Source organism: Sinocyclocheilus grahami, unplaced genomic scaffold (genome assembly GCF_001515645.1).
Source record: "Sinocyclocheilus grahami isolate Dianchi unplaced genomic scaffold, SAMN03320097.WGS_v1.1 scaffold8.1, whole genome shotgun sequence".
Taxonomy (NCBI): Eukaryota; Metazoa; Chordata; class Actinopteri; order Cypriniformes; family Cyprinidae; genus Sinocyclocheilus; species Sinocyclocheilus grahami.
Genome location: NW_015505187.1, coordinates 3,374,847 through 3,386,766, shown reverse-complemented (window position 1 = coordinate 3,386,766; position 11,920 = coordinate 3,374,847). Strand labels below are relative to the sequence as shown.

Here is an 11,920-nt window from a genome sequence, read left to right as displayed (position 1 = left end):
CTCTAGCCAACTGCGTAAACACCCACCATTTAAAAAAATAAAAAACAGAAAGCGGGAGAGAGACAGAGTGGGATTATGGCGTCTACTGGGTCAGATCGATAGTTAGGCAAATTAAAACTAAAGAAAAACTTATGCAACTTAAGCTTCGAAATGACAGACAACGAACAAAAAAGGTAATTTCCAAGAGCTGGGTCACAGCGCATATCAAAAGCTCCTGTATTGGTTCTGTTTTCAGAACTGGAGAATAAAAGATACATTCTTAGATGTTTTTGTTAGTACGTGAACGTTATCTTACACATTTTATCTCCCCAACAGATTAATTTGAAATAAGTTTATAATGCATGTTGGCTATTCCCAATTCAGAAGAGCGCACACACAGCCTGTGTCTGTGAATGCTTCTCATACTCGCTCCTCTCTGCCCCACGCGGCACGAATCCCGCGGCACGGACGGCTCGTTTATGTAACATATGTAATACTTTAATAATTGACTTAAGAAATAGTTAATTTATAAAAAAATATATATATTTTCTGTGAAATTCAGTAATTAAGTTAATTCTGTAAAAGTAGTTATACTATTATAATCTTGCCTGCTGAAAAAAAAAACAATAGAACCCCTGCCAAAACACAATAAAATTTTTTTATGGATTTCAGGGTTATAATGGGAATTTGTTTGGTTTTAATGTAAACTATAATGGTGTCTATTTGATGGATTCTATTGGTGGGATGTAATCTGGCAGATGGCAACCAATAGAACAACAGTAATTCCAATTGGAATAATGCCCAAAACAAAAAGGAATTTTGTAATGGTTTAATGGAAACTATAAGAATTTCTGTGATGGTTTCTATTGTTTTTTTCAGCAGGGTAATGATACCCATACTGTGCTGCACATTATTGACAATATTGAGCTGAAGCTTGACTTTGCAAATTTAAAATCGCAAATTAAATCGCAATCGCAATATCTGTCAAAAAATCGCAATTTGATATTTCCCCCCAAATCGCACAGCCCTAATGGAAAGCTTATTTATTCATGTATTCATGTATACAATTTCAAAAAATTGACCCATATACAGTATGTGCGATTAATCGCATCCAAAATAAAAGTTTTTGTGTACATAATATACGTGTGTGTACTGTTTATGTTTATTATGTATATATAAATACACACATGCATGTATTTAAGAAAAATAAGTTATGTTTATATATTAAGTGTATTTATATATAATATAAATTACATGAAGATCAATATAAACATGTACTGTAAATACATGTAAATATTTTCTAAATATATACTGTATGTGTGTGTCTTTATATACATAATAAATATATGCAGTACGCACACATATATTACATAAACAAAACTTTATACACACATGTATTATATAAACTGTATTTTGGATGTGATTAATCACGATGGGTTGCTGGGCAACATTGTTTAACAATGACTGAAAATACAAAATAATGTATGTAAAAAAATTATGTACAAAATACAAATTGACCATTTTCCTATGTACCACTACAATTATCTCAGTGTGATGGTCTTTTCAAGGGCCTGTTACTCTATAGCAGCTTGGGTCTTTGAAGAGCATGACAGTAGATACCAAAGAAAGGCCAGCGGGTGCCACCATAGAGGTCCGAACAACTCTGTAAATTGACTGTGAGCACACAACTGATCGGTGTGAGTTCTGGGTCAATGGCTCGCTCTTAGCTTGCTTACTTTGAGCCCGATCCGACCCGCGCACGAGCAGACAATATGAATGAACGTCTTCAGAGCCCTGATTATCCTTCGATCCACCTCTCCGCTTGGACTTCACTGACCAGTGAGAACAGGCCTGGGGCCATTGTTCTCGGGAGCCAGAGCTAATTTGCCATGTAATGAAATATTGAGGGATGTACAATGAGCAAGGAACTGTTAGTTGGGGATAGCCACTTTTAGAAATGTCTGCTGCTTGGTGTGAATGGGAAGGGAGAAAGGCCTCTCTGGTTAACAGACCCCCAGACACACTTTGAATTCAAAGCAGCTCACTCAAAGCATAAAATGTATCCCCTGAACTGTGAAATGCTAAATCAATTTGAAGCAATTTTATACGTATTGCACTAGCAAGCATTGCATCCATTTTATTCTCTAAATAATTAGCAACAAAACATTTTTAAAAGCCTCACACCGAGCCTTATCCCATTTCACAAGTAACTTTTCGTCTGTTGCTTGCCAATTATTCTCTATAAATTTCAAAACAGGATTTGTTTAATTAGTCTTTAATGACAATAATGAAAATGGGAATTTGCGTTTAATTTACTGTTGCCATATTAGAGCTCGGTTTCAGTACAAGTAAAAAAACCCTGAATTACCTGGATTTGTTCGAATGGCACTTCGAAACTGAAAGACTCATTGTAGTAAGGGTTAAGGGTGTTCTTTTTGATTGTCGTCTTCTTCTTCTTCAGCCGCTTGCCATTCTGCATCAGGTGAATCTTGACGTAGGGATCTAAAAACACACATATACAGGACATAGCATGAGAAAATACTCCAGTTTTTATGACATATTAGAGCAGGTGACTGGGACCCAATAGGGGCCTCAGCACACTTCCAAGGGGGCCACAAGATTGCTTAAACTGATTTAAAATAAGACAAAAAAACTACAATAGGCTAAAACAGCTCAAATATGTAACACAATTTTCTTATTTTGATTTATTCCTTCAACAACTGCAATTTTTATTCAAGAATGAGGGTTCCCACAGTCTTGAAAAACCTGGACATACCAGGGAATTTTAAGTGTAATTTCTAAATCAGGAAAACCCATTAAATCTTAAAGGCACAATATGAAAGATTTTTTGATTAAAATATCCAAAAACCACTAGAACAGTTTTATATATTTAGCTGACTTGTGTACTTACATTATCCCAAATGTTTAGAAGAATGTTTAAATCCAGAGAAATAAGCAATTTTAACTAGTGACACGGAGCGTGTCCATAGTGTCATTGTGTCGCCTGCCAATGACGTCATACCCCCTCGATTTCCGGAAACACCAAAGACGCTTTAATATGTTGTGCGTTTTAATAGACCGGTGACGACCGCACAGAGTAGCATTATAACAGAACGTTCAAACGTATCTAGTATGATAAAACAGTGCTTACTTCCGCTGCTTTCCGGAAGCGGAAGCGGTCGACTGTGGCATAATAAAAGCTCAGCTGCTTTCGAGCCGTATGTCACGCTTGTTCAGCGGCCTCGTTTTGCTTCGACGGCTTTCAGCCTCACCCTGCTTCATACTACGACGTTAATAAATCTTTAATACATTAGCTCACCCATGAACATGATTTCTGCCCGAGTCCCGTTGGATTGCATCGGCTGTGGGGATGAAGATGACAACTCCCACGATTCCACACTCAGTCACGGCGTCATCAAACTACGCCTTTGTCTCTTTGTTTGTTTTGAATACGCGCCCTCTAGTGGCAAAAAAATACATATTGTGCCTTTAAAGGTGGGGTAAGCGATTTTTCAAAAACGCTTTAGAAAACTGATTCGGGCCGACTAGCAAAACAAACTTGTAGCCAATCAGCAGTAAGGGGCGTGTCTACTCATGAGAGAGCGTTCAGTGCACAGGATGGACATTAGCCGAGCCGAGCGACAGAAAGATAGAGATGGCGGATAAAAAACAAACGAGGAAAACAACTGCGAAACAAAAGAAGGCTTAAGGCAATAAGGCAAGAAGTAGGACCCGTGTAAATATCGGATCAGCTTTCCAGTGCTGGAGAGAACTCAAGGAGCGGAAGGCCTGCGATCGGACGCCGAGGTTGCTTTGTTTCTTCTCGATAGGTGAGTAACACTGTGTCTGCGCCGCAACAGCTAAAGTCTGTCTAGTACACTGGACGCGACAAAGCGACCGTTGAATATCATTAGAAATTTGTGTCAAGACGTCATGAATAGAACCCAGCAGCAGTTTTCTGTCGGGGATTTGTCGTGTCATGCCACGCCACATCCAGTGTAGACCATAGATATGTACTGTTTATATAACTATATGGTGTAGACAGCATCACTGATTATAATGAGTTCCAAAGTATTTTGTCGTGCCGCGCCACTCGCGTCCGGTGTAGACACGGTGTAACATTGGTTTTGCTTTGTTTCACAGAACTAATCGTTGCCTGGGTTGCATACGTATGTGTGGGGTGGAGCTATCAAAATAAGGGCGAGACCCTTTTGGGGTAGTGGTGTGTTTGTTTAGGTGATTTCAAATGTCAACATTGGCTACCAGAAATCGCTTACCCCACCTTTAAGTCATGTAAATTTGCATTCAAATGAAAAATAATCAATACTGAATAAATTAGTCTCTAAAATAATTTTTTTCTGTTCTAAAATATTTTAGCAGATAGAAACAGCAGGTAAATTTCTATTTTTGTCTACAAACATTTTATTTTATTTTATATTTAATTTTATTTTATCACAAACTGTCAAAAAGTTATGTTAATTTATTCACCATAAAGAGTGTGAACCCTGAAGAACATTACATTTTTTAATGTCTGAAATTACAGACTTTAACTAATTTATTTTAACCCATTAACTGTCACCCGTCCCCTCTGTGGGACGCCTAAGTTTACGTCACTATAGTACAATTAAATCCTAATCTAATCATGACAAACTATGTATCGTTGGAAAGGTCTAAGACTCCTAAATAGATATTTTACCAATGTTTTTGTTAAAAATTATGTAGGAAAAGTAATAGATTAATTTATGACAAGAGTGCACCTCAAAAATCTATATCGTAACAGGAGTTCTGACCTTTGTCAAAAAAAAGTCTAAATCACACTTTAGAAATCATCAGAAATCATCATATATCAATTGAAAACTTTAAATCTCAAAATTCATCCTTTGAAACCCATTTTAAAATCAAACATTGCATTACCATGAAAATGGTACATCAATATCATGTTACAAAATGTTTTCGTTTTTTGTTTTCTGGTGAATTATAAAAATGTAAGTTTGGATCGTGCACTTTCATGTCTATGTTCAAAAATGTGAGTGACAGTTAAGGGGTTAATTATTTATAATTACTTTATTTAATTATTTTAATGTACTACCACTCCTAGTTTCAGTGAATACAAAATGTTGAAATTAGCAATTTTGTATTTACAAAAACAACAACAACAAAAAATATCACAATCTTCTATTATTAATTATATTCTTACATTTATCCAAATATCACAAAATAACACTGCATGCAGCACCTGCAGCTCCTGCTGAGGCTCCAATACAAATCTCTTGTGGTATGTGTTAGGATAGTACAAGCTTTTATTTACACATGACAGCTGTGTGCCCTCCAGTATTCCCCTGTTACATTACTGCCATTCAGGCACATCAATCTCTGCCAGGGCCTCAAAATACTATCCATCTTATCTATCATTTTCCAGCATCTATATTCTGTTTCCATCATGCATCTCGCATCTGTTTCTCCACTACTGATTCAGACTCACCTCTCTTAGAATCACCTTTTGATGGAAACTACAGAATACAAATAAAGGATAAAATATCAAAACAATATCTGATTCTACATCTATACATCTTCCTTTTGAAAAAGGGAGTTAAGGTATGTTTTGTATGTTATACTGAGACTTAAAGAGGGGAGATGTCATATGCCTTTCTGAGCCTTACACAGGGCTTAATTTGTGCTGGAACAAGCACAAATTGCACAAAGTGCTACCTCCGAATTTATCCGAAATCTGCTCCGGCACCTCATTTGACAGATCCCCTCCTCACGTGCCAATGAAAGACGTTTGTGTTGACCTATAGCGTGCATATATTTCATGAAAAAAAATTCTATTATAAGCAGGCTTGCCTAGCATCTACATTCGAAACAACAAACTTGAGCGCGCAAAGAGATGCGACGTGGCTGCTCTCACAAACCCGAATACATGGATTCAATACTGATACACATGCGTTTTCTTTCTCAGATGTTTACATTTAGTTAAGAAAAAACCGACTGTGTTTACGTGGATAGTCGCCAGGACGGCCATTTTGACGTCATTTTTTGTGTGTATTTGGCCGCGTAAAAAAACAACAACAGTATTTTTTTATGTTTTTTAAAGGATTCTCTTCTGCTCACCAAGCCTGCATTTATTTGATCCAAAATACAGCAATAATAGTAATATTGTGAAATATTTTTACTATTTAAAATAACTGCTTTCTATTTGAATATATTTTAAAATGAAATAAATTCTGAAATGAAAGCTAAATTTTCAGCATCATTACTCTAGTCTTCAGTGTCTCATGATCCTTCAGAAATTTACTCATCTAACCAACATGCTCTATTGAATATGTTTGCAGGAATTTCCCTCATTATAAACTAAAAAGCAGATTAAACATAATTCTATTATACAGAGATTTAAGGAAAAAAATCCATGACTTTTCCAAAACTTTTTCCAGGCCTGGAAATGGCTGTTTTAAAATTTCATGACTTTTCAATTTCTTTCATGACTGTAAGAAGATGCACGCTGTTAATTACGTAAGCTGGTCCTCCACTGCGCGAATGCTCCGTTACCTCTCCCTCCTCTAATCATGCCGGATCCGTCACCCCACTTTGTTCCGGGACATCGCAATTTACAAATTAAGTACTGGCCTTACAATACAAAATGGATATAGCAGCGGTTAGAGAAATGGTTGAATTTGACAGATGTAACCATGTTTCAGAATTACCTTTTGTCCAATATGTCATTTCATTTAACTTTTTCTCTCCCTGATATGTCTCTTTCTGTCACCATCACCCTTCTCTGCTCTGCCCCAAAAGAGATTTCAAAAAATCTCTGGTATTTTCAATTCCCTCTTCATTTTGCAACTAATCTAAATAGTTTTTATCTCTCTAAAAAAAGCCAGAGTAGCACATTCCAAACAGAGCGAGAGAAAGAGAGAGAGACCTAGAAGGCATGCTGAACTCTTCACCCATACCATATTAGGAGTAGGGCAGTACAAAATCTGAGGCATGCAGTTTTTGAAAGTGTAGATCTCACTGATCATAAGCTGAGGGTGTGTAAGACCATGGAATTGTGCTATAATAACACCTACAAATACAACTTGTACACTAAAAACTTTAAACGAGACAGTAGATGTTTGTGAAAGATGTTTTCTCTGAACATTGGATGAACATTGTTAAAGGGGTCCTATTATGCTCTTTTACAAAGTCTTGATTTTGTTTTGGGGGTGTACTAGAACATGCTCTCATGCTTGGTGGTTTGAAAAACGCATTATTTTTCACATAATTTACATTATTAAAATACCTTTCTCCCCATCCTGACTCAAACGGCTCAATTAGTTCCGGCTTTGATGAAGGTCCACCTTCCGAAAAACAAAATGTGATTGGTTAGCTGTCCCAGTGCGTTGTGATTGGCGAACAGCTTAGACGGTGTTTCAGTACTGCCACGCCCCTTGCTCCGTCTTTCAACAAAAGCTTTTGGCGAATCTGGCACTACTCACTCGTGTTGTGGAAGCTGTCCTCAGTAAAATGAGCAGCACACAATAGCAAATTGGGGTTATAATGCTCAGGGACAGAGTTAAAAAGTAAATTGCAACCACTGTTTCCTGACATCATCCGCTTTCGGAAGCCCAAACAAAGATGTTTGGGCACGGAGGTGAAAAAAAACAGTGTTTCAGGCGGTCGCACACCGGATGAGAAGCGCAGCGTCGCGTCGCGCCACGTCTTTAAAATTCAAATACATTATTTTCTATGAGTGTAGGCACACCGGCTGAATGAATGAAATAGCATAGACTTCTTCATGGCCAGTGTTTGGATATTTCATTTAATTCTGTAACCTACTTGTTTTGTGTCAATGATGCAGTGTTGCCAGATATTGCTATGAAAACAAATAAAAACCAAAAAATAAATAAAATATTGTTCAAATAAGTCCTTTTGTAAATAAGATAAGATAAAGCTATTGCTAACCCTAAACTGCAACTTCCCACTTTACTAACTTTCCAAAGTGTCAAATTAAGAGGAAAAGATCAGGCCAAGGAAGTGTATAATAGCTGGATCTGGCAACATGGTCAGTGTCTCGCAGTGACATGTATAGTTCTTCATCATTTTCACACCACAGACACTAAAAATTCTAGCAAACTGTCTAAACTGAATTAGCTATACCTGCAGACACAAGCAGACTGAGGCGTTTTAAATGGCAAATTAGTCATTCAGAAAGCAAACTGCTGATCAGTTTCCCAATATATCATGTTTAAAAAAACAAAAAACTGATTTTTGATATTTCTAATACAAATAATAACTGTTGTAAAAACTGTACAGGACTATTCCCTGTAACTTAAAGAACATTGGCATGGCTCTGAGTAGCACAAAATCAATTTTAAATGCATTTTTTAAAGGTATTATACATGAAAAAAGGTCTTTGTGATACAACAAAAAAAGTATGCTTTCTTATTTCCCTTATGCATTCATGAAACTTCACAGTATGACAGGGGGATCACATATGGAATGCATGCTAAAACATTTTATTCAGTCTCTATGAGATGCAAAGATAGATTTCTCATTATAGAGCAGCACAGCACCTCCTGTTGAACTTACACTAACATTGCAGGATCTTCAGAGCTCTGGCCGCTCGCTCCATCCACGTTTAATAAGGTGAAAACATGCAGTAGGGCTATTTATGATGTTGAACTTAAACAGAAGTTCTCTGGGTCTAACACTATTAACGGTGGTGCTTTTGCCTGGTTGCTTGGCAACAGAGTGCCTGAGGTTTGAGGTTGTTGGGGAAATCTGTGGTAATCTGCACTCACACAGAAGCCAAGCCAGAAGTTTGTGGTTCAAGTAGTTGGCAGAGCCTGTAATGACTTGTGTTTATGGTTCATATAGTCACCTGAGAAGCTCATCTAGAAGGGATACTGAAAATCCAAGTGAAAATAAAACTGGCCCTTGTCTCTGATGTGGTATGTTTTCATTGGCTCTGGGACATTCAGTCAGGTATGGTCTACAGACTCATAGGTGTCTCCTAGTGCTGGACTGCATGTACTGCATCCACCCTAAGCTATATAAATGCTAATTAAAAAAAATAGTGCCAATTTCAACCCCTATTTTGTTTAAATTAGTGCTGTCAAACGATTAATCATGATTAATCACATCCAAAATAAGCGTTTTTGTTTACATAATAAATGTGTGTGTACTGTGTATATTTATTATGTATATATAAAACAATCAATCAATCAATATAAATTGATCAATTGATTGATTGATTGTTTTGAAATGAATGATACTGGATTCGATATTTTGATATCTGATTACATTCTTACAAATTTAAAGGGATAGTTCACCCAGAAATGTAAATTCTGTCATTAATTACTCTCCATCATGTTCCAAACCTGTAAGACCTGCATAGACAGCAACACAACTGACACGTTCAAAGCCCAGAAAAGTAGTAAGGACATCATTAAAATAGTCCATGCGACATCAGTGATTCAACCGTAATGTTATGAAGAAACAAGAATACGTTTTGAAAACAAAAATAACGACTTTATTCAACATTTTCTTCTGTTCTGTTTCAGACTTCAATGCGTGTTTACGACAGACTATTTTAATGATGTCCTTACTACCTTTCTGGGCCTTGAATGTGTCAGTTGTGTTGCTGTCTATGCAGGGTCAGAAAGCTCTCGGATTGTTCCGAAGATTAAAGAAGGTTTTACAGGTTTGGAATGACATGGGGGTGAGTAATTAATGACAGAATGTTCATTTTTGGGTGAACTATCCCTTTAAGTGTGAATGAAGTGTCCAAATGCCTTTTGAGGCTTTGAAAAAGTACAGTAGCCTAAGCAATATAACATAGCACTAGCAATGCCATAGTCACGAGCTCTATTCACAGAACACACATGAACCGATATACTGCATAACTTAAATACAATTTGTATATATGCATATTCAAGTAATAATCTAAACCCCAAAAAGCATAATGAGGAAAAATACAGAAATTGGTAAGCACTGCTCTGGTGAATTAATTCAAATTATATTTATTTTAGCTGCAACAACCACGTCTTGTGTTATTACGGAGAGTAAACAGGGTTTGAATAGAGAAAAGGATAAATTATAGTGTTCTGATGAGTCGTCCTCCCTGTAGCTGAATCACAATGGAAACAGTCACTAATTATTGGCATGATCCATGCGGGCCTATTGTTTCTAATCATGTGACAGCTCTTTGGACATGCTCTGAAGTGATTCCTTTGGGAGAACAACTCCCCCTATAACAACAATTAAATCTGAGCCATTTTCACGAACTTGGAACAAGAAGAAAAGCAGAGAGAGAATGCAGGGACAGAAATGTTTTTCTAGTAAAATCAGTGGAAACACTGAGCGCTTTGTCAAAAAGGTTCATTTCACAAAACAAACCATTGGAGTCTGGCAAAAACCCAGTAATTGATGGTGAAAGTACCCTTAACTGCACAATTTTCACACAGGATTTGATCGATCTGGCAAACGACCAATTCAACAAGCCCTACAATGAAACTCGATAGGAGGTTTGGGGGTGTAGTTATCACATCGTGAAAACTATAGTCCTCTAAACACGAACCCCTAAATAGAACTGTTAACGGTGTTAATTTCAGCGGCGTGTTGGAGTACCTTGTGAAACGTGACTGACAGTTTATAGCCGACTTTAATCTGGATCGCTAATGGACTGGAGAGAGTGAGAAAGTTTGCTAATAGCTGTTCTTCTCTCTCTCTGAGTGATGAGAAGTAAAGTCAGGCCTCTTGGCTCCCAGCAGGTGGGTCTGGTACTGATGGCCTGTCCGCCTCTCTGACAGCAGGATTGAGACAGACCAGGTGCGAGAGAACCGGCGAGGGAGGTGGGGAAGTGTAGATGGACGAGACCGGGATGTTTTTCATAAGTGGCTACGGCACAGATGAGGACTGATTTGTGAACGGCGAGCTGTAAATTTACTCAGTGAAAATGTATTCATGTATTCACCAGAGCCGAATATTACTTCAGATGATAAAGCGCAGCTCTCCGCACAGCCGTAGGTTCGGAAAGTGTCGGATCATTTCAAGCCACATTTCGATGCCCTTGGGATTTGTAGCTGTGAATGACTGTATACACATTACATGATTTTAAAAGCCAAAGATATACTAAAAATGACTTTGCATTTACATACAGACAACCTCGTGCAGCTATGAGAAAATGAAAGGGTTTTTGAAACCGTGTTAAAGACAACATGAAAAGAGCATTCACAACACAATGCATCTTCTTAGTGTATTCAGGTGAAACATTATGTAAGGCAGGAATTTGACTGGATGCAAACATGTTAGGCTATGATATTATTGTAATATTTTAAGATTTTTCCCCCACCTGCACACAATACCAGTCAAAAGTTTTTGAACAGTAAGAACAGTAAAAAAGAAATACTGTATTTTTTATGTTTTTTAAAGAATTCTCTTCTGCTCACCAAGCCTGCATTTATTTGATCCAAAATAAAGCAAAAGTAGTAATATTGTGAAATATTTTTACTATTAAAAACAACGGCTTTCTATTTGAATATATTTTAAAATGAAATTAATTCTGAAATGAAAACTACATTTTCAGCATCATTACGCTAGTCTTCTGTCACATGATCCTTCAGAAATCATTCTAATATGCTGATTTGCTGTTCAAGAAACATTTATTATTATTATTATTATTATTATTATCATCAATATTTAAAACAGTTGAGTAAATTTTTTTTCAGGATTCTTTGATGAATAGAAAGATCCAAAGATCAGCATTGTAATATTGTGAAATATTTTTACTATTTAAAACAACGGCTTTCTATTTGAATATATTTTAAAATGAAATTAATTCTGAAATGAAAACTACATTTTCAGCATCATTACGCTAGTCTTCTGTGTCACATGATCCTTCAGAAATCATTCTAATATGCTGATTTGCTGTTCAAGAAACATTTATTATTATTATTATTAT

General features: G+C 36.7%; 1 protein-coding gene across 7 annotated transcripts in view; it reads right to left on the bottom strand.

Annotated features, from left to right (window-relative positions):
• Positions 1-11,920, bottom strand: part of LOC107590640 (synaptotagmin-1-like) — a 237,901-nt gene that overhangs the window by 1,644 nt on the left and 224,337 nt on the right. For all 7 annotated transcript variants that reach the window (XM_016279544.1, XM_016279534.1, XM_016279553.1 and 4 more), the window contains one exon: positions 2,348-2,481. In XM_016279544.1, coding sequence (XP_016135030.1) covers positions 2,348-2,481 — 134 coding nt within the window. The remainder of the gene's footprint in view (positions 1-2,347; positions 2,482-11,920) is intronic.